Raw genomic sequence first — 22,037 nt, forward strand, 5'->3', positions numbered from 1 at the left:
CTACACTTGCCCTTGCTGAACTTCATAAGGTTCCTCTCTGCCCAACTCTTCAGCCTGTCCATGTCACGCTGTATGGCAGGACAGCCTTCTGGCGTGTCAGCCACCCCTCACAGTTTTGTGTCATCAGCAAACTTGCTGATGGTACGCTCTATCCCTTCATCCAAGTCATTGATGAATATATTGAACAGGGGTGGACCCAGTACTGACCCCTGAGGGACACCACTTGTTACTCACCTCCAACTAGACTCTGCACCACTAACCACAACCCTCTGAGCTCTATCTGCCAGCCACAGATAGAGCATTAGAGCACGAAAGAACATTTGACTTCAGTGCAATGTAATACTCTTTTTATTTTACAGATGCCAAATGCGTTTTTTTCCCCTGTTTCTTTTTAATTTTATTCCAGTTTTGTTTAAATTAATCATGACACAAATGGCACTCATCCAATGTTGTAGTAACCGTCAAGTAAGTAAACAGGTGCAAAACATGACAAAGCTGAAGCAGCCTCTGTTTCTCCTACTTTTAGCATTTAATTACTGTATGGCTTTAAACTTCAACCAACGAAGTGTGGGTACTCTTCAGAAATGGGGAGGGAGGAGGGAGAATGCCAGTAGGTCTTTGGTCTATCATTTGCATAAGGAAAATAGAAAAGAAACATGTCGGTATTTGATGTTAAATGGTTGTTAGTGACTGCGCTTATGGTGATTGTTATGTTACTCTTCAGGTATGAAGCTCTGTTTCCACTGGTGCTGTCTGGTTTGATGTTTGTGTGGATAAATATGGAGCAAGAAGCGCTGCAGCACTATGGTCTTTCACTCAAACAAAAGGTAACAGCTCCAGATAACTGTGTCAGGTTAATTATCAGCTTTATCTTTCTTTTTTTTCCTTGAGGATACTGTAAATGTTCTGAGTGGTTTTCATAGAGCATCACTTTGTGTTTCTTTAAGTTTGGGAAGCCAGTATCAGCTGTTTTATGAAATGGTAATGTGACCTTGTAAGAGATTTATAATTGATGTTATTCAAGATATTCCACATTAGAGCCGTTTCTAGGAATGCAGGAAATGAGTTTGACTTAGTGGTATGTTCTGTAGGCTACAAAGCTGTGTTCGTCAAATGCAGTGCTAATTCAGCATAAGGTACAGTAACTCTCTTTAGAGTAAGTACAATGTCACTGTACTTTTTTTTTTATTCTGAAAGCAGAGTCACGAGTGTCTGTGAGAGGCTGAAAAGACCTCTTTTTCTTCAAGGATGGTGTTTTATTTATGATTAGACAGACAAGGAGCCAGAGACTAAATTGGAACTAGTACATTCTTGGATTTGCTCAGAGAGGGAGTTTTATAATAGGTATCAATGCAAGTCCTTTCACCCTAAAATTTAGTATGTTGTGTCAGCAGTTTTCAAAGCCCATGCTGCTCGCACTGCTACTTGGCTTTTAGATTGGGTCGAGGGTTTAACAAACTGTGGCTATGCTATTGATCTGGTTAGATCTGAAGTACCGGTTGCAGAGTTGTCTGGGTGCTCAGAGTCAAGCAGGTGTGCAGCACAGCTCTCCCCTGCTTCTCCCAAATGTGCCGTCTTCGGTGCAGGTCACAGAGAACCCGGTACAGATGCATGGGAGTGGCCAGAGTCACTTGTGAGATAAGTGGTGGTACACATCTGTACCACCATTCTGTGAATTCTGTGAATCTTTCCTTCCTTTTGCAGCTCTTAATTATTAGGGAGAAGTGCTGGGAGGTGAAATCTGAGCCGAGGCAGTCGTCAGAGCTGACCTGACACGTACTGTGGTTTTGTGGTTCTCCTGCAAGGGAGATAGTTGTAAAACTTGAGAGAGAACAGACTTTACCAATTCAATGCTGAATGTCAGAAGTGAAAATGGGACTCACTTTTTATTTATGTTACGTATAGTTATGATATTTCTTGTGAGCATGTCCTGTAGCATCTTAAGTGATAGAGAAGGAATCTGAATGTAAAAATGTATACTTATTGAGGCCATGATTGCAACTGGAGGTTTCTAGCACAGCAGAGTTGTCTGTGGGATGTACTTTCTCTTCCGCTCTAGAACCCACTCTGCCTTTTGTATCTTGTAACAAGGCATCTGTGCTGCTTGCCTGTCTGATGGTGGTCTGACATTCTGTTTGTTTTAAAATAAAATTCTATTAAAGCAGTATTAGACAGTGATGAATGCTTTATTAATCAAATGCAAATGAAAAGAACATAGGTAAGCTGTAATTAAGTTTTCTGTTGTCACTCCTTGTATGTCATTTGACTTTTGGTTTCAAGTGAAAAGAACAATAATGCTTGCTTCCCATTTTTAGGTAAGAAAAATCATCTCTAGAATGCATGTTAATATTTGCCACAAAGTAAATCTTGCATTAGAGAATCCAGCTCGGTTCTCTGATGATGTGAGATTATTCTTAATTAAAATGTTTTCAGAGTTGAATGTCTATTACTTGAATTCTTTCTTTTCCCCAGTGAAAAGGAGTTCATTGACCTCTTAAATTCCATAAAGACAATTTCTCTTCAGGTCAAGTGATATTGTGATGAGAACTGAGTGAAGGAGATAGAGAATATTTTAGTATTCTCCCTCACGACATAAGTCAACTGAGGATAATTGCAGTCTTTTATTTCAGTGGGTCTTTATCCATGTGCTCATGTGAGCAGTGGAAGTGCATGTGAGTGTAGGAGGAATATTTATGATGAAAAAAGATGATGATAAGTCTAAGGCATAGAAGTTCACTTTTAGTGTAGATAACAGCGGAAGCTCCACTGTTCGTTTGATCATCTCACTTGTACAATCTTTCTGGCAGATTCATTAAAGTATAATGAAAATATGGGAAAGGTTTGCAGTCTTCATCATAATGCTACTCTAATAACAGCTGATAGGGAAGTAGGTTTATTTCTCATCCATTTCAGTAAAAATATGGTGGTTCTATCAAAGTACATCAGTTGATATTCAGCATTGATTTCTTCTGCTGTCTTTCCAGCTCTCTGTTTTCAACTTTGCCTATGCTACTGATATAACACAATTTCGACAGCTCCACCTCGATGACGTCCGCAGATCTTTCTTCTTTGTATCCTTTTGCCGGTTGCTGCGTTCCAGGGAAAAGATGGGTTTGTTTCCAAGGGCCCCGTAATCAAAATTTGTAGCTTGGTAGCCACTGGAAAGAGAACCTGGTGAAGATGATTTGTTGCTCAAAAGGCAATGGTCTTGTACATTACAGTTTTTGATAAAGTAGTAAAAAAACTCAGTATGGACTGCACTGTTTTGAATCTGGCTCCTTGGCCACTTTTAAAGGTTTGGTCTCTTATGACCATTACAGTTGGGGTAAATTTTCTTCTAAGGAGTCCTGTTTTCAGTTTGGGTTTGCTGTATTACATTTTGGCAGGAGGGAACTCATTAACCTTCACAAATCAGTTGGAAAAGGTGGTATTAAAGTTCTTCTCATTGTTAGACTATGGCAGTGTGTTAGGCAGAAAATGTTAGGGGGAGGCATTGGCCGTGGGCAGGCAGATGAGATGAGAGGGACAGTTCCTGCAGACTCTTAGTGAAACGTGTTCCGAGAGTCTGGCCTAGAATTATTTATATCACATGTGGTTTCTGCTGTTAGGAATGATGTGATGTTGAGAGGAAAGAGCTGTTTGTTCACTCTCATAGCAGTGATTTTGCATTACTGTAACTGAAACTACAGCTGATTTTTTATTTTTTTTTTCTAGTACTGTACAGATTCGCTAAGGTTGTAATTTTTCTTTTCCACCCTGGCACTGCAGTCAGGTGAGAGGTATTTGGCAGCAAGGGTGATGGGTGTGCAATTAGGAGAGAAATTATGAGCCAGTCTAGAACATATAGTTTCTAGTGCAGGTGGGTTATAGCTGGAGCTGGAGAGGGAGTTGTCTCAACACTGGCAAAAACAGGCTCTATAGTTTGTAGAATAACCAAATCTGAGAGGGTGGATCACAGTCTCAGAGTCTGTGCTGTTGCAATTTGGGACAATGCTGTTGGACACCCGCAGGAGAGGAAGTGTGACAGATACCTCATTAAGAAAAGACAGTTCAGCACTAAGGAAGGAGGCAAAACAATTTGCTAGCTGTTGAACATTGTTTGCTTTAGAGTATACCTGAAAAGCAGCTGAGACACCTTGCAGTAATTTTATCAATTTCATTTGCTATTTGGTATTTTAACAAAAAATAAGCTAACTTTTAGTAAAGCTGCTGCTGTCAGATGGTGAAAATCAGCCAAAACAAAAATCAAACAATCCAATTGTATTTTTAAAGCTCCAGCATAGTACTACTTTAATCTAACACTTGAATGTAGTGCTAATTTAATCTCATCTTTATCTAAAACACTTGAATGTATTTTGTTCCACTCCTGAAATAACACACAATTTCCAGGTCTCCTTTGCAGAGACCGGGTATGATGCACAGCTGCTCAAAAGATGTTGTGGCTTTTTTAATTTAGATGCTGCTTAATGTTTAGAAATAGTGGTATTAGAAGAGAAACCTTTTCTGCTAGAGCAGTCACCGTGCAACTATACCCCTGTGAGCTGTATATCTTGTCTCAAGGTTCCTAGATAGGGCCCAAAAGTCAGCATGTGCTGAGGGACCTTATAGCCCAATATTCCAGAAGAAGAGTCAGGTTGCTTATGCTTAGCACGTTGATTAGACCTCTGTGCTACTGGTATTTTTTTTTGTTTTATTGCAGAACTGTTGTTCTTATAAATCTTAACTGGCAGAACTGTGCTATGCTGTTAGACTGCTGTGTTACTAAACTTGAAAGGATGTGATACTCTTGGGAAGCATGATTTCTTTAGTTATGCTGACCTAATCCTTCCAAAATATTGCATGCAGAATCCCAAAGATTCTGCTGAACGGTTGGTAGCACATTGTTTATGCGGAGATTTAAATGATCCAGTGCAGGAGCTATAACAGGAATGGAAGGACCAGAGGGAGCTCTGGCAACAGCAGCTATCGTCTCTGGCTAACCCTCTGCCTGATGCAAAAAAGCAGTTAAAAAACATTCCTTGACTGAAGAGATGTGAGCTGTAATGCGCCCCAGTGAGCTCAGGAGGTAGAAGAATGTCTTTCGTGGGCTCATGTAGTAGCAGGTGTTGTAGCTAGATGAAAAGGGTAGGCTTTATAAAAAAACTTCCAGCTATAGAGGTACTGCCAGAGTCATCCTCCCTCAAGTAAGGAAAAACAGGGAGTCCCGTGTTGCAATGGATAGACTCAGCATAACCTTTGGACAACAAACCTGTGGGCTGGATGGCATGGGAGCCTTTAGTCTTGTTTCATAGCCAGCTACCTCTTCCATGGTCAATTCCTCAATGAAGCCATCTCTTTTGGTGTGCAGTACACATGTATATGTCGTTACTTTCTGCAAAAGCATGTGTGTTTGAATGCGCAGCTGGGATTACGGTCCAGGGATGTTCCTATCTCGCTAGGTAGGGGCCCAGAAAAAACAAGCTTCAGCTTTCTGGCAGAGGCCTCAAGACAGGCTCTAAAATCTTACCCAGGTAGTCCCTGTCTTTTAAAATTGACATGGTCATGTGTGAAATCTTGGGTAGAGCTAGATAATATATTGGATTTCTTAATGCAGTGTAAAGCTGTAATAGTGGGTCAGCTTCTTGGAGTTTCATGATAGGATTTTGCAAGTAAATTGGAATGAAGAGGGAAAAATGCTGGTTTGGTTTTACTGCAGCCATATCTGCGGTGTATTTTCCTTAAATACATCTAGGTTTTCTTCATAGTGACAGCCTTTTTTGGCACTGGAAACATAGCTTCTGTTAACAGGTAAATTTTATTCATTGATTTGAGACACAGGGTACAAAAAATTCTTCCTGCAGTTGGCATATTAAGTATAAATTTGGTTAGCAAGATCAGGGCAGCAGCATTAAAGCAACAGTCAGTGGAATAATGATAACAATTTATTTTGTTTCTGCTCTCTGTAACATGTTCCCTAAGACCCTGAGATTGTTGGTTGCAGGGTCATCTCAATTTCCATTAGAAGTTATTGGCAGCGTGAGCAGAGAGAGCTCGGCTGCTCACCAACAACACGGCGCCCCAAAAGATACGAGCAGAGAAAATTGTTGAGAAAGAAAAGTGAGGTAGGCTGTCCTTGCTAATTTAGTAGTTGAGCAAGAGAAGAGAAAGTTGGAAGCCTTGTTTAAAAATATATATAGGGACAGTGTGTTACAGGAGTAACCAAATGCTCTGTTTTTTTAATAGAAAATGCCATTTCAAGGATATGTTTTAATGTCTTTTTCATGTTTCTCTAGTTTTGATCCTGCTTCTGTCTATTGTTTCTTGACTGTGTTCAGTCCCTTCATGATGGGAAGCTTGCTTCTGCTAAAGGTTAGTAATCTTACCTGAGTGAAATTGTCTCAAAGAACTGTTTAATAAACAACATATCACATACAGGGTTGTTATTTGCAATTTACAAAAACATACATATGTATTTGAGCTTCGTTAGTCTTCTTAACCATGTGTGAAGCTTTCAGCTTTTGTTGTGGTTCTAGAGATGGATCCTTCTGTTTCCCAAGAGAGAGATGCTGAAGTGCCTGGAAGTGTAATTTAGCTGCGTTAGATGGGTTTATTATATTAAAATGGAAATTTTAAATGTTGAAAAGACTTAAATTATTTTTAAAATTATGTTTCCCTGTAGTATAATAGCTACAGAATCATCGAGGATATATATGTTTTATTAGCTCTATCTACATTACATTAAGTACAGGCTTTGAATGCTCTACTGATTAGGTTGTCATTTGACAATTAATACTATTTTTTTATATTTTTAATAGTCTATCAAAGATTGGATTGCGCTTGTTGTTTGCAGGCAAGGTGTGGGACCTCTTTTCTAATATTTGAGTAAAGGGTCTGCCAGAGGGGTAAAGAGGCAAACAGGAAGGTAGACATGGAATTTATGGGTTATTGCTAAAATAAGTAGTATTTCCTGTCTCTGCCTTTCTGCTGCTTCTGTCCCAGAGAAAGCAGATTTGAGTTACAGGTATACTGCATGACATAAGTCGATAGTGCAAACCTTCTGGATGCAAGAGAACAGGTTATAGCAATGTATTTACACTACTAACTTAAGGATTACAAGTCAACTTTGGAAAGAGAAAAAGGCAACATTTTTTGTTCTTTATTTGCTGAACTGTTAACATTTACTTGACTTGGCTTTGGAGGAGCAGTGTTATCCTTGCCTTACTGAATATATTCTATATTCAGATTTTTTTGAGGTTGAGATGAGATTGTGCTATTACACTTGGAGCTCTGCAGCCTGTCACATGAGATATTGGATCTGAATAGCTCTGTCTTCTAGCCTTATTGAAGTATTTATCACTAGTTCTAAAATGGATAAATGAAGTGAGGATCATTAATGTGTTTTAATTATAGTTTTCCATATTGCCTCATGGCTTATTTCACTGCAGTTCGGCTATGACCATTGAGGGGGGGTTTTATTCATTTACTAGATGTGCTTCCTGCAAAATTAGTTTCTACCCTTTCATGCCAATGTTTTATTTTTGTAACATATGCATTCCGTGATAATTTCAAAAGCAAGAAAATGTTTCCACAACCTGCTAGGTTGTTTTTTAAATATGACTGTAAACCAAAACATAGCTTGTGTTTTAAACAGGTTGTAATTCCATTTGTTCTGGTATCATGTGCTTTCGAAGCTGTTCAAGTCACAACACAGCTGTCTTCTAAGAGGTACAGTAAGTGCTATATTTCTGGATTAGTAAGGGTTTCAAATCTATTTTGCAATATATATATAAAATTCAGAATTGTCAAATCTCAAACTAAATTTTTAAAAAAAACAGTATATCACATTGTTACTTTTATTTGTTATTGTGGTTTGGGATTTTGTTCGGTGATTTTTGCAAGCTCAGGAATTCTTTTCTTAGTGATAAATGATATAAATGGAAGTGTTGGCCCTGTCTGAAACAATCAGATATTTAATATTCTTTGTTGACAATAGACAGAAGGAGCACTTCTCCATCATGATGTAGAAGAATTAGCAGAATTTAAAGCCTGATTTTTGTTTTCTATTGCATCTTTGTCTGTAGTACCATATTTTTAAAATAACCCATTTATAATGTAACCAATTTACAGCTTTGTAGCACTGACCTCACCACAAGTAGGATTTAAAAAAAAAAGAAGGCTGCATGCCCTTCCATTGCAGTTCAGTGCTTCCCAGGTGTGTTCAGTATTACATAGTTTTTGCAATAGGACTAGATGGCTGCCAGTCCTGTCTCCATCTCTAAAGACTTTTCAGAGAGAATGTGGGAGGGGTGCCCAGCCTCAAAGGGTGCTGTATCCAGACTTGAACTACTCTTACTCTTTTCACTGTCTCAAGATTTTTACTTTTTTAACTGTTAGCCCTCCCTACCCCTTTCAGTGCACCCAGTGCACATTACTGAATCTTATGCTCATCATGTGGAATTATGAATGGTGCTGAGATGGAGGAGGTCCCTGTCAGCCACGTGGTTTTGAGTTTGTCACCACGGGATGTTGTGTGGGTTTGACTGAAAGTCTTACCAGACAGTGGCAGGGAGACCACAGTGACTCTGTCCTGCATATTGCTCAGCTGAGCAGAAGGAAGTTGCCCTTGCTCCATGTGATGCCCTCTACCTTTCTGTTTGTTTTCATCCTGTTTGTGCCCTGCCTGTGGTCTCCTTATCCAATGCCACCTGGTAGAAAAGGAAGACCCAGGGAACTACAGGCCGGTCACCTCTGTGCCTGGCAAGATTATGCAGCAGACCCTCCTGGAAATATGCTAAGGCACATGGAAAATAAGGAGGTGATCAGTGACAGCCAACGTGGCTTATGTAAAGGCTAATCATGTATGACAAATTTGGTGGCCTTCTATGATGGCATTACAGCATTGGTGGATAAAGGAAGAGCAACTGACGTCATCTACCTGGACTTGTGCAAAGCATTTGGCACTGTCCTGCGTGACATCCTTGTCTCTAAATTGCAGAGACAGGTGGACCACTCAGTGCATAAGGAATTGGCTGGATGGTCGCACTCAAAAAGTTGTGGTCAATAGCTCAATGTCCAAGTGAAGACCAGTGACAAGTGGTATTCCTCAGCAGTCGGTACTGGGACCAGTGCTGTTTAATACCTTTGTCAGCGACTTGGACAGTGGGATTGAGTGCACCCTCAGCAAGTTTGCTGACGACACCAAGCTCTGTTGTGCGGTCAACGCTCTGGAGGGAAGGGATGCCATCCAGAGGGACCTGGACAGGCTTGAGAAGTAGGCCTGTGTGAACTTCATGAGGTTCAACAAGGCCAAGTGCATGGTCCTGCTCATGGGTCAGGGCAATCCCAAGCACAAATACAGGTTGCGTGGAGAATGGATTGAGAGCAGCCCTGCCAAGAAGGACCTGGGGGTATTGGTGGATGAGAAGCTCAACATGCGCCAGCAATGTGTGCTTACAGCCCAGAAAGCCAACCATATTCTGGGCTGCATCAAAGGAAGTGTGGCCAGCAGGTCGAGGGAGGTGATTCTCCTCCTCTACTCACTCTGGTGAGACCCCACCTGGAGTACTGCGTCCAGCTCTGGAGCCCCCAGCATAAGGAGGATGTGGATCTGTTGGAGCAGGTCCAGAGGAGGGCCACGAGGATGATCGGAGAGTTAGAACACCTCTCCTATGAGGAGAGGCTGAGAGAGTTGGGGTTGTGCAGCCTGGAGAAGAGAAGGCTCCGGGGAGACCTTATAGCAGCCTTCCAGTACTTAAAAGGGGGCCTACAGGAAAGATGGGAGGGACTCTTTATCAGGGTGTGTAGTGAGAGGATGAGGGGTGATGGTTTTAAACTGAGAGAGGGTTGATTTAGATTAGACATTAGGAAGAAATTCTTTACTCTGAGGGTGGTGAGTCACTGGAACAGGTTGCCCAGAGAAGCTGTGGATGCCCCATCCCTGGAGGTGTTCAAGGCCAGGCTGGATGGGGCTTTGGGTAACCTGGTGTGTTGGTGTGTCCCTGCCCATGGCAGGGGGGGTGGAACTTGATGACCTTTAAGGTCCCTTCCAACCCAAACCATTCTATGGTAATAATGAGAGATGTGGCAGCCTGAAATCTGACTTCTTGTTGGAGAGGAAACACAAGGCTCACCATCCCTTTTACCTTCTCTGCCTTAGCTATGAGTGCAGTGTACTTGGGCTGTCCCTGCACCTCCAAGGAAGGATATTTGTCCTCCTCATTAAGGCTTATACAGAAGCAGGGCTGCGTTGAGAGATCAGGGTTGCTCAGAAGACTAGCTAGTGATTTACATTTCTTGGGCTCCGGCATCATAAAGGTCAGCATTTCCTAACTTGTGAATGCTTGCCTTGGCAGCACCAGCGATATTGCAAGCTTTTATGGAATGTGTATCTGAGTGTGTGAGAGGGGAAACGATATCGACTTCTTAAACCAGGTGACATGAGTACCTCTGCGCTGCTTTATGAGGCTGCGGTTGTAACTCCAGCTGGTATTTGTGTCAGCTTCATTTAGCTGTGCTCAGGTAACAATAGCAGTGATACTGCCACACTGTCAGCCTGGGAACAAGGCAGAAACCACAAGATATGCCCAGGATCCCTGGAGAGGCGGTGCTCTGATTGTCAGTGCATCCTGAAGTCTGTGCTGCACTCTGTATTGCTCTTGCAGCCCCTGCTAGATAAGTTAAGCCATCACAGGGGAGAATCTTGTCTTTGTGGTGTATAAACATGCCCTGAAATGAGTGATGTCCTTCTGTTGTGAAAGGCTTCCTGCAGTTCAGAAGGACAAAAAGTAGATTTTTGTGATTTGGACAAACTGCTCCTAAACTCCCTTTTTATAGATTAAAGATTTAATTTTTTTTTGCTGTTTGTGGGGAATGTTCTGTCAGACTATTTTCTTGGAACTTGCCTATGAACACAGCCCTCTAGTTCAGTGCCTCCTAGGCGCTACAAGATTGCAACACCCTATCTGAGCCACAGGTAAGTGGAGAGAAGCCTCTCCGTGCGTCTGAGATACAGGTGGTTTGTTGCATCCTTATTTGCTAATGAAGCATAGCTGATGTAGGCAGTATCAGAAACTTCCTCATCAAGAGGCGTTGGTATGGGTGTCCCCACAGTACACCCATGTGCAATGCCGCAGCATTTCGCAAAAAAGCTTTGTGAATTTATGATGGTAGCACTGATAAATTAACTATATTCTAGTTAAAGACTCTAGTTAATGGGTTGGCTGTTTGCAACATTGCTTTAGTGTCATTAACTTAGAAACTAGTTTTAACCAGTTAGAGCAATTGCTTTCATGTAATTCAGGATTTACATAGTTTAATGAAAAGAAGATTAGGTTAATGGGGGAAAAAATAGCTCAGCGTGCTCCCTTCTGGTTCCTTTTACTGGCTGCAGCCTACTTTCCATAAGTAACCGGCTGCCTGACAGGGGGGCCCGTGGGTTTGGGAGCACGACACCAAAATGCTGGGCGTTCCCAGAGCAGCTCACGGGCACCCAGAGATCTGGAAAGGGGGCGAGCTTCTCTTTTTAGCAGCCTCCTACTCAGCAGGGTGGTTGTCAGAATAGGACCGATCGGCTCAGGTATCTGCCTGCCTTTGCCAAATAGCTTTGCTCACTCTTGAGTCCAACTTGAAACATCTAAATCAGCTTTATTTGGCCTAAGCAGCACATGAGCTCCCTGCATCAGGAATGGGCAGGCGCTGTTCCTAAGATGCTCTTGTTCTCCAGTAAATTACTCGTGTTAGGTTTCTCTGTTGCAAAATTGAAAGTCTGTTAATGTGAAATGTCTTTTTTCAACCAGGGTGGGATTACAAATGCCAGATGTTCTAGCCATATATTTTAACTGTTTTCTAATAAATTGAAATGTATCTGAGTGATTGAAAGACAAGTGCAAGAAATCACATCTTATTTTAATTTCTTTATGGGGGTTTTAATAAGCTTTGTAACATCTGTGGCCATGAATAAAGGATGATAGTCTGTTTTTTGTTGCTTTTTTTTCTTTGCAGCCTTTTTCTCATTGTTCTTGTGATTTCAGACATTATGGCTTTGGTAAGTTGTCGTTGCACATTCTGTTCAAATAAAATCAAGATGCAGGGGGCTCTCCTAACTCCGTCTAGAGAGATCTGAATTTGTTTCAGACTTCAAAGTTTTTGTAACTAGGGCAGTGAATTGGATTGAAATTCTGGCATAATTTAGAGATAACTCCTCCAGTCACCGGTCTTTCAATTTCATGTAATTAATGCTTCTGAAGAAGCAATATTCTCATAATAATAAGAGACAAAAATGAAATAATAAGTTATCATTCTGAGTTTTTCATGTGCTTTCCAGTCATATTCTTAGGAAGAATTTAAATAAGAATATCAGTTTTAGTTGTGTGCAGGGTTAAGTTAATTTTTTTTCAGGAATTTCAAAGCTTTTACTCACCCCACCTTCCCTTGAAAAAGAGAGGAAAAGGAGAAATGCGTTACCCACCAGCTCTGTGAGAGTTGTCAGAATCTAGGAGATCAGCAACACCCGAAAAAACACTTTGTGTCCTTTGTAATAGGCTGTTGGGCAATGCTGTCTTCAGAAAGCTTGTCTGCACAAACCAAGCTAGCTAAAAGAACCCAAAGCTGAACAATAACCCCCCATAATTTTTACACATTAGAAGTACGTTTTTGTTGCCCCCTTGAACTGTCTTTAGCCCAGCAAGCAGTGCCACTGGGTACCATAAGGTAAACAGCAACCTTTCCAAGGCAGCAGGTAGAACTGGTGTTCTCACGCTGTACATGCTGTTTTAGTTTCATCCCTTTGGAGTAAGCATTCCTGATGTGATTTCCTTGTACAGTGTGATCTGTGGATCTCACCTGATAGGAAAAACAGCGAGTGAAAAACCAATTAATGACTAATTTTTCTGTAGAGTGAGAAATGGCGAAGGTATAGTTTTGTGTAGTTTCGAATAAATCTGTATGACTAATCTGATTTTTTTATAACTTCCACAGGAAAAGGATTAAGATATCAGTAAACCACACTCATAGCATTTCACTAATAAAATCAGTCTAGCTAGACCAAAAGAAGAGTTCAGGCAGGTACTGGTGTGTAGCAAGCCCCAGTGTATCCAGGTCTTATATCTCACATATTCTCCTATTTTGTTTTAACTATTTTAAATCAATTAGCAGATATGTACTTGGTGTACAAAACAAAATATTACCAAAGTGGTTTGATATGTAGGTGCTGTGCGTATATCAAGAAATTAGAAAGTTGTCAGGAAAAAGAAAAAAAAAAAGAGAACTGGTTTGTGGTCTCAAATGCATGTGGCCAGCAGCTAGAATTTGGAAGATTCACTAATTGACAAGTGCTGTCTTCTCCCAACATTATTCCCATTTTGCAGGTGGGGAACTACCAGAGCTGCCCAAAGAAATTTGTGGCGGAATTCCATGAAAACAATATGCAGCCTTCTCTTTGGCACTAGGTGTTATTTGGGATCCCATTCTTTCAAACAATAAGGTGGCTTGGCTTTTCTTATTGAAGAGGTTCTTTGCTGGTAATCTTCTGTTTTGTTCAAGTCCAGCTTGACAGAACTTAGTTTATCTTTAGCTGCTTGTGTTTGATACCATGTTCAATCTATTCCTGGCTCCTGGACTATTCTTTACTTTGTTCCAAATAAGTGTTCCTGGAAAGGTCTTGCCCTTGTTCTACTTGAAGAATTAGAAACGTGGAGTAAACAGCCTGAAAACATGGTTTTTAATTTTTTGTTTCAAATTGTGCAATGTTGATGTACTAATCAAAGTTGTTTTATTTCCTAGCATTTTTTCTTTTTGGTTAAAGATTATGGAAGCTGGCTGGATATTGGAACAAGGTACAGTATTTTTTTGCCTCCATTGCATTTTTCAAAGGCTCATAGGTTAATATTGTTGTTTATCTACTCAGAACTCTTGTAATTTTTTCCAATTACTCTGCTTAATCAAATGCTTCAGTGATGTTCCCTGTACTTAAAATGCACATGCACGCATGTGTGCACACATGAATACATGTATATATATTCCAAGCTAAAACTTTTGTCTTAAAATCTGTGCCAGAGAAACATGGAGTAAGTAATGAACCTAGAATGGCAAGAAATACAGTTAGTAGGATTTGTTTGATTTCTGAAGAACAGTAATTACACAAAAAAAATCACCGTTTTGCATTTTAATTAGTTGTAATCGCTGTTAAAGTAACAATTTATCAAAATGTTTAATTGTCTTGAATTGAGTTAAGCCTCCATATGCAATCCCCTATGAATTAATGAACCTTGTGCAAATATTTTGGTGGCTACCAAGACCTGTGCATTTATCCTCCCCCTAGTTGGCAAAGAGTAAATGTGTAGCATTTAAACATAGAAATCACAGCTAAATTGAGAGAATTTGTTATGCATTATGAGTCATACTAGCCTTCACAGCATACATCATGGGGTAGGTTTTCAGCTGTACGGTCTTATTTATGAATAGACCAGAAAGAACAAATACAAGGAATACACATTTCAGATTTATGTTCCCTGAGCTGTGGAAATAGATAATATGCTGTAATAAGCTTAGCAGGGAATGTGTTGTTAATAATCCAGCCAATCTGGTCACTTGACACTGTTATTTAAACAGAAGTTGAATAGTGACCCATTGTTAATATTCTGTTTAGTCTACATTTACTCTGTTCTTTGCTGAGCCCCAACGTTTCCTCCAGCGCATGCATGTGTGTGCACACGTGCGCACATGTATTCTGCCTGTTTTCTCTGGAGGTTAAAATTCCTGCTTGTAGCTACCTTTTGAAGGTTATTAATAGGAGGAGCTACAGTTAGATCCAATAGTGGAAATAATGCTTTAACATCACACTTCCTTGCTGTGGTCAGTTTATGGTAAATCAGATGGCCCCATCCTTTGGTTTGAATTCCTATGCAGATCAATATGGATATTAAAGACCTCCGAAAAACTCTGTTCTGCTGGGCAAGAAGCTTTCCAATTGGGAGTTAGCAAGGAAAAATACAAATTGTTACAAGTACCCAAAAACTTCCTCTCTGATACGTGGTCATCGTCACATAGAGATTTACAATGGTGATAGACTGTTGGATCCATTTCAGCTGGAAGTTTGCCCTATCCCGAAGAATTTGGGGGAGCTCATTATTCACAACTAATTCTGCCTCTGTGTGTGTGTGTTTTGAGCACTGGAGAAAGCACTGAAGATGTCCTTTCAAAAGAGTAATTTGTGATTCATTTTTAACATGGTAATGCATAATGCTCAGGCAGCCTTAAATTTGTCATTACTTCACTTTTGAGTGCTTGACTTTGCCACCTACAATGTTTTACTGTAGTCTTTTTATACATGTTTTATATGTATGTGTGTATATGTACATAAGATAAAAATGACTAAGTTGCATAAGAAAAGAGGTGAAGCCATAGGCTCAGAGCTGAAGTGGTCGTTCTTTTACCTAGCATGAGCAATATTTTGGCACCTGAACCTTCTCCTCTGAGGAGGTTTCTAATGTGTGATCCTCAGGCTTGGCAAAATTAGCAGGCAACAGCAGAATATTTTTTTGTTTGTTTGTTTTGTTTATTCTTGGAAGGGAAGGTGAGCTTCATGGGGTTTTGGGCAATTCCCAAAACCAGTGGGAGAGAGATGCTAACATGGCTCTTTCCTGTCCTCCTGTTGCAACTGCAGTGACGGCTCTGTGGCATTCCCATTGCAGTGTTCGCTGTTGTTGCTTTTACAGCAAGGTCTGAAAATATCCCATCTCAGTTGACATTTTAGGTGTTGCCAAAAATTTTCCCAAGAAGCCTGAGTCAGTTAAGGAAATGACAGTTCTTTTTTCCCCAACTGTTTGTATCTCAACAAAACCTGTGCAGAATTTCATGGAACAAAGAATAGGAGCACCCTTAGGGACAGCTGCTCTCAGTGTCTTTTTTTCCTGGGTTTTGGGGTTTTTTTGTGGCACTGATAAGAAGTTTGTATGTGTCTGCGCACGCAATTATCGAGGTTCATTTTATATGACTAGTTACCACATCATTGAAATCATAGGTGGAAAAGCGGCAATTTAATTTCCCAATGAAGATTCATTCCTCTGAAGTCTGTCAGAGTCCAGTGGTGTATGTGCTGCATTTGCAAAGCTTCTGATATATATTTCCATACTCATTCTTTTTTGTGGTGATAGCTTTCTATGGATTTTCTAAACACCACACTTCAAAAGTTTTGTAAGTCCTCCCTCTTAGTAAGAACGTGCAAGTTCAGTTGGAAACCCTCATTAGGCAATACTTGGGTTTTCCAGTACCAGTGTTCAGAAGTTTCATGTGTAAGAGCTGGTTTTAAATCCCTTGATATAAAATGAAGACTTTTACTGCTCTTTTATGGTGATGTTTTGTTTCCTAGTGGATCTCTCTCATTTTTTGGAAGTAGGATTTATTTACTGAACTGACATGTTTCCTTTTTTTTTTTTTAATTTCACCCCAAACTCCTCACTTTGACATCTCATTCTACCATACCTTAACCATATTACATGTCATTTTACCGTGCCTCATATTTGCCATAACAATGTGATGTCTTTATTCTCCTGGTTGAATTCACCATGCCACTTTAGTACTATCTTTGAATGTAAAGAGATTTCTACTTTTCCCACTCTTCCAGATCATTAATGAAATGCTGAGCAACAACAGATCCAACAAACAGTCCCGTATTACCACGTTCAGCAAATTATCAACGCACCATTGATTCCCTCCTCTCAGTAAATTATCAATTACCACAAATATTTATGGCTTCTAAGAAAGTTTTAAAGCCCCTTTGCTTAATGGTCATGCCAAAATCAATGTGAACTTGTTTTTCAGAGAGTGCTTTTCATTGTTTTGATATAACAGGATAATAATCTTGCAGTGAATGCAGAACTCATAGCAGTAGCTTACACGAGCTTCTGAGTTCTGCTAACCTTACCCTCTACCTGTATAGCTTGAGGTCACCCAAAATTGCATCATATGCCCTAGAAGAACACACCATTACCTTTCATAAAAATAATAATAATTCAGTTTTCCTGGTATTTGTATGATGTATCAGTGTGTAGTACGTGATCATGAGAAATTTGTTCTGACAGATTCTTTTATTTTTAATAACAGATAAATGGAATAGCTAGCTTTTTGGCTTCTCTATCACTAAAATAATTTTTCTATGGCTTAAAAGGTATGTTTATCTACCTCTGTAGGTCTTTATAGATAGAGAGATACAGCCTTTAAAGCCTACTGTATCTATACAGTATATGCAGTAGTAGCTGTATATTCAGGTAGTCAAGATAAATCCTAAAGCCTCTTTATATGACAGTATTATATAGTTCTAAACAGACACATACTGTACTACTCCCTTCCTCTTTTTATAACACTTGCTGGAAGGTAAAGAGAAAGGTAAAATCATCTTAACTGTTCTTCTGCAGTTTCAAAGTTCAGGGGACATAGATAAAGCACAAGAGACTTTTTTAGGTTTTAGGATAACAGAATAGATTTCAGGTTTGGGATGCTGGGCCTTCTAGGTCTGACTATTATAACAAAGGTCTTGTAACTAGGAGGAAAACAGTGTTTACCAGCAATTTCTAAAACAGGAGCTAGGAGTGATGTGCTTTGTGATTTTTGTGATTTGTTTTGTGTGAAACAGGAGAGAGGGTGTGGGATCCTGGCTGGAAATGCAGGAGACGACTTTAAATTCAGAATCTAAATCTGGCGTCTCAGTGTGTGCTTGGGAACAATCCCACAGTTCAAAGTGGCATGTCCTGTAGAAATAAGGTCCTTGGACTCTTCTGGAGAGTGCTCTTCCAAGTTCTTGCAAGAGTTGTTTTTGTTTTACTTGTTTTATTTCTAGTTTTTTAATTGCTATGGTAACTTACTCCATCTTCCTGGCTTCGCAGCTTCTAATCAGGTCTGCCATCTTAGGAATTAGCCTGTCTTGGGAGAAAGCCACGTTTTGGAGCAAGGTTTATTCCTCCCCGTTGCCCCCCTCCCCTTCCCTTTTTTACTGGTCTTTGATTTTTCTTGTTTTTAATTAGTACTTCTCACTGATGTACACTGTCACAAAGCCGGGAGATGGTAGTACCTCATATGTTCTCCTCTTGGTTCCTTGCCACCAGAACAGGTGTCTTCCTCCCTGATAAAAAATTTTCCTAGCACCAGCTTTGCCTGTTGACCTTGATTCATACATAGGGCACTTGTCTTTCCATTGAACAGTGCTGCCTTCCCTTAGATCATCCATGATTACCTACAGCCAGCTACCTCATCTCTACCATTACCTGTCCCTGCCCATCTCATCCTTTATAAGCATGTTGCCCCACTATGCTCTTCCCATATACCTGTTTAATGTCACTTTGTCTTCCACATGGATCTAACTTGCCTGGAGCCTCGAATCTTGCTTCTTTTATTTATTAGCTCAGGTTTGACTTCTGATAGAGGAAGCTTGTTTTGAGAATTACCCGCCTCACTGTAACTACAGATCCAGCCAAGGGTACAGTTCTGGGTTGTAGCAGCAGGTTTTTCCACTGCTGTTGTGGCATATACCTGTAAGAGTCTTGCTTTGTTTGTTTGTTTAATTACAGCATTACCCCAGCCTGAGAACTAATTTACCAAGCAGAGCTGTCTGCAGGCACTGCAGTACCAGTTGCTGATAGCCCCAGAGATGCTGGCTGTTTGTAATTATGTGACAAGTAGACTGAAATTGTTTTTAATTGTGCTCTGTGGCATAATATTTATTTCTTTGCTCTGAACATCTGATATTTTAATAAAGGAGCATAACTATTCAGCCTTTTCCAGTATAGCAAGGGAGAAGTGTGTGCAATACTTTTCTTTTCAAAAATACAGTCCCTCGACTGATAGGCAGCTAAGCAGAGTTCGTGGAGAGTTGTTTTCCTTTGAGAAAGTCCCTCTCTATGCCCCCCAAAGTCACTGATTAGCACTCACATCTGGAAAAGTTCCTTTTGGTGCAGACAGGAACTCCGACGCCTCTGTAAGGACCATGCTGATGGCAGCAAGTCGCTGATCCTCTGGTGACTGTCTCAGGGTGTCTGTAGGAATAAAGGCAGGGTCTTTGTTTGGCTTCTGATTTTCAGATTTGTCATTCAAGCTTTCTTTGAAAGCTAGAAGGAAAGTGGTGTTGCTACTTAGATGAAAAACTACAATTCTGGTGCCAGGTGAGAAGGAAAGTTGAGTTGTTACCAGTAATGCAAGAGATGTTAAGCCATCCAGCTATTTACCAGAGTGGCTGTTCCCTTAAGAGCCGTGCAACCTTCTCTGCCTGTGGTGCTTGCACAGTCCCCAAGGGCACGTTATGCCATGAAGATAACTGCCATGAGGGTTTGACTTTCAGTCGTCAATATGTCCTTTCCCGTGGAGAACTGAAACCGAACCTGTTACACACCCAGGTGGACTTCCAAGGGCAGCTCTTGAGGGATTTGTGTTATCTTTGTTATTGTGAGTGTGCTGTGAACTACAAAGTCCGAAGTGCGCTACCCAGGTGGAAGTAGGCTTTGTGCCTGACTTCATGCTCTCGCTGTGTCTTCTTACACCTTCCCCACAGAAACAGAGCAGAAGTATGGCGCTCATAGGTGTGCTGCTTTGCTTAGCTAAAGCTGGAGAGGGGAGATGCGTATAGGAAAAGCACGTAGGAAAGATGGCTCCTGTCTGATATTTTAAACCTTGAGTTGATCCCATTAGTGAATATTTTCAGCTGTGCTGTGTACAAGTGGAAGTTATGGAGATGCAGGCTGTTGGGGTGGATTATGCCTGTTGAGGTCTGAGCCCATTTATGACAGTGGATATTTGTAACTGATTTCTTAAAACTATGTATTTTGAGCAAGGTATTTGTGAGAAGGGTTAGTCAGACTCAACTGACACAGAAAAATCTTGTAGTCAAGTCCTTTTCGGTGTTCTCCGTCCAATTTGGTCAGACCCTAGCTCCTTTGGTTGCTGGTATCTTGGCTGTGGAAGAGCTCCTGCTCATTAGTGAACTTTCTGCATTACTTTTGTTCTTTCACACTGGTTAGCAGCCCAGCTTTGTTAAAAGCTGGTGCTTCTCCACTTCATAGAGCTAAATTGCGCTAGGCTAGTGCCAGGGTTGTCACAGTCTCGGGGTCGTGAAGATTGATAGCATCGACATTATGAGCTTTACTGCTCTTCCGTGGCTAAACTCTCAAACTGAATGAGTCCTCTGGCAGAAATTCCAGGTCATTAAACCTGCAAGTGCTCCTTGCAGTCCCTTTTTTGTGACTAAACTCAGGCTTCATCGAGTCCGAAGTTACCCCGCTCGTCCTAAAGAGCCATCTGCTTTGAAGTAGTGGGTATGGGTGCATCAAGAGGTATGGATGCCTCTCATGTCAGAATGCCAGTATCTTCATTAGTCCCAGGAAAAAAAACAACTGCACTGGATGTGTGATGGACACGGGTGCAGCAGTGTTTCATCTGCAACTCCAGCGTGAAATGTCACTGGATTCTGAAAAATTCTAATTTCTTGAAGACTAGTGGTGTACATTAATAACGGCTTGATTCAGACATTGAACACAGGATGCTGAATGATCTAGGTCAAATCTCAGTCTGACACTAGTGAAGGTCAGATACCAGAATTTGAGCAAGTGGAGGACACACTTTCTGCTTGTTATCCTTTTAATCATTAGTGACTTAAGGACTTCCTAACCCAGAAGCTGTATCTTGAAATTGTGCTATTAGCCACTCTTGAACTCTTGTTTAATCTCTTTGAAACAATGTGTTACCACAGCAGAGAATTCCACAATTTTTAGAAATGTTGAGTGAAAAAGTAGTGCGTTTTTTTTTTCTTAAAGCTGCTCATCCCTGGAATAGTGTTTTCTCTAGAAAATTGCACTTCAGCTGACATAAATATCTGAGTTGTCTTACTACCAAGGAATGTCTACATGATGGCAAGTTCTTCCTACATTCTGTTACCAGTTCACAGCAAACAGAACTTCTGCAGTGGTTTCAGTTGCATACATTGCATTACCCACTTGAATGAAAAATATAACCAGTGCCTCTTATTCACTTGGTGTATGCTCAGTTGTGTTTTCTATTGTCCCCACCATTTTATTTTGTCACAGGCTTTGGGTTTTACATGATAGTGCTGCTATAATAGTTGTCTTTGAGGAGCAGAATATATAAAATTACATACTAGGCCACTAATTAGACCTAGTTAAAAAAAATATTCAGAGGGTTGTTTATGTCATTTATTTTTTTTACTCTGAAAATTTGCATTTTTTCTCACTTATTTTATCTGTCTCCTCCTTGCAGCATTAGCCACTATGTGCTCGTGATGTCGTTGACCATATTTATGATGCTGATGAATGGACTGGCCCAGCTGCTAACTACAAAGAGACTTGAACTTCCCAGAACAACTAAGCACCATTCCACATGATAAAGCAATAAATCTTCCTGCCTTGTTCCCATCCTCAGGCTTCGTCTGAACGAATCTCCACCTCTGGAATGTAAATATAAGTTAGTGGACTAGAGCGCCAAAATCCCATCCAGGGATCAGAGTGCTCTGCTGATACAGGTTAAATGCCATCTCGTGACTGAAATTTACATTTGGAGATTGCCTTTTAGACATCAACGGGACTGAAAAAGCCTCAGCTTTATTCTCCAAGTGTACATATTTCTGGAAAATAAAAACAGCGACAGTCCTTTTTAAAAAATATAGGCAACCATCTTTGGGTTGGTTCTTTTGTGGTTATAACTTGTCTGACAGTTGTTTGTCTCACATGCTCACTCTCATTAGGAGTCTGTAGAGTCCTAGCTTCATTTCATGTCTCACATAAGCATCTCACAGGCTAAAGCATAAATGAAATCAGTCTGGGCAGATCACTGATTTGTATGTTGCCGATGTGGCAGACGCATTTGAATATCTCTGAAACTGGTGATGCTTTTTGCAAGTTGTGTCAATGTGCATGTGAGAATATGCTGAGGCAGGTTAAGACTGGTACACTGTGAGGCTGTTGCTCGTAAGACAGAAGGTTTTAGCTAACCTTGGTGTGAAGTGCTGCTGCTGACCGTGTCCTCTCGCTGCCTCCTGTACTTGGGTGACCTGAGCAGTATAC

General features: G+C 40.6%; 1 protein-coding gene across 1 annotated transcript in view; it reads left to right on the top strand.

Annotated features, from left to right (window-relative positions):
• Positions 1–21,358, top strand: part of PIGN (phosphatidylinositol glycan anchor biosynthesis, class N) — a gene marked incomplete at its 5' end in the record, with an annotated part of 88,315 nt that extends 66,957 nt beyond the window's left edge. The window contains 8 exons of the mRNA XM_009883949.1: positions 725–827; positions 2,985–3,071; positions 5,732–5,787; positions 6,273–6,348; positions 7,631–7,704; positions 11,980–12,022; positions 13,759–13,811; positions 21,235–21,358. Coding sequence (XP_009882251.1) covers positions 725–827; positions 2,985–3,071; positions 5,732–5,787; positions 6,273–6,348; positions 7,631–7,704; positions 11,980–12,022; positions 13,759–13,811; positions 21,235–21,358 — 616 coding nt within the window. The remainder of the gene's footprint in view (positions 1–724; positions 828–2,984; positions 3,072–5,731; positions 5,788–6,272; positions 6,349–7,630; positions 7,705–11,979; positions 12,023–13,758; positions 13,812–21,234) is intronic.
• Positions 21,359–22,037: the final 679 nt, after the last annotated feature.

This window comes from Charadrius vociferus, unplaced genomic scaffold, assembly GCF_000708025.1.
Source record: "Charadrius vociferus isolate BGI_N301 unplaced genomic scaffold, ASM70802v2 scaffold234, whole genome shotgun sequence".
Classification (NCBI taxonomy): domain Eukaryota; kingdom Metazoa; phylum Chordata; class Aves; order Charadriiformes; family Charadriidae; genus Charadrius; species Charadrius vociferus.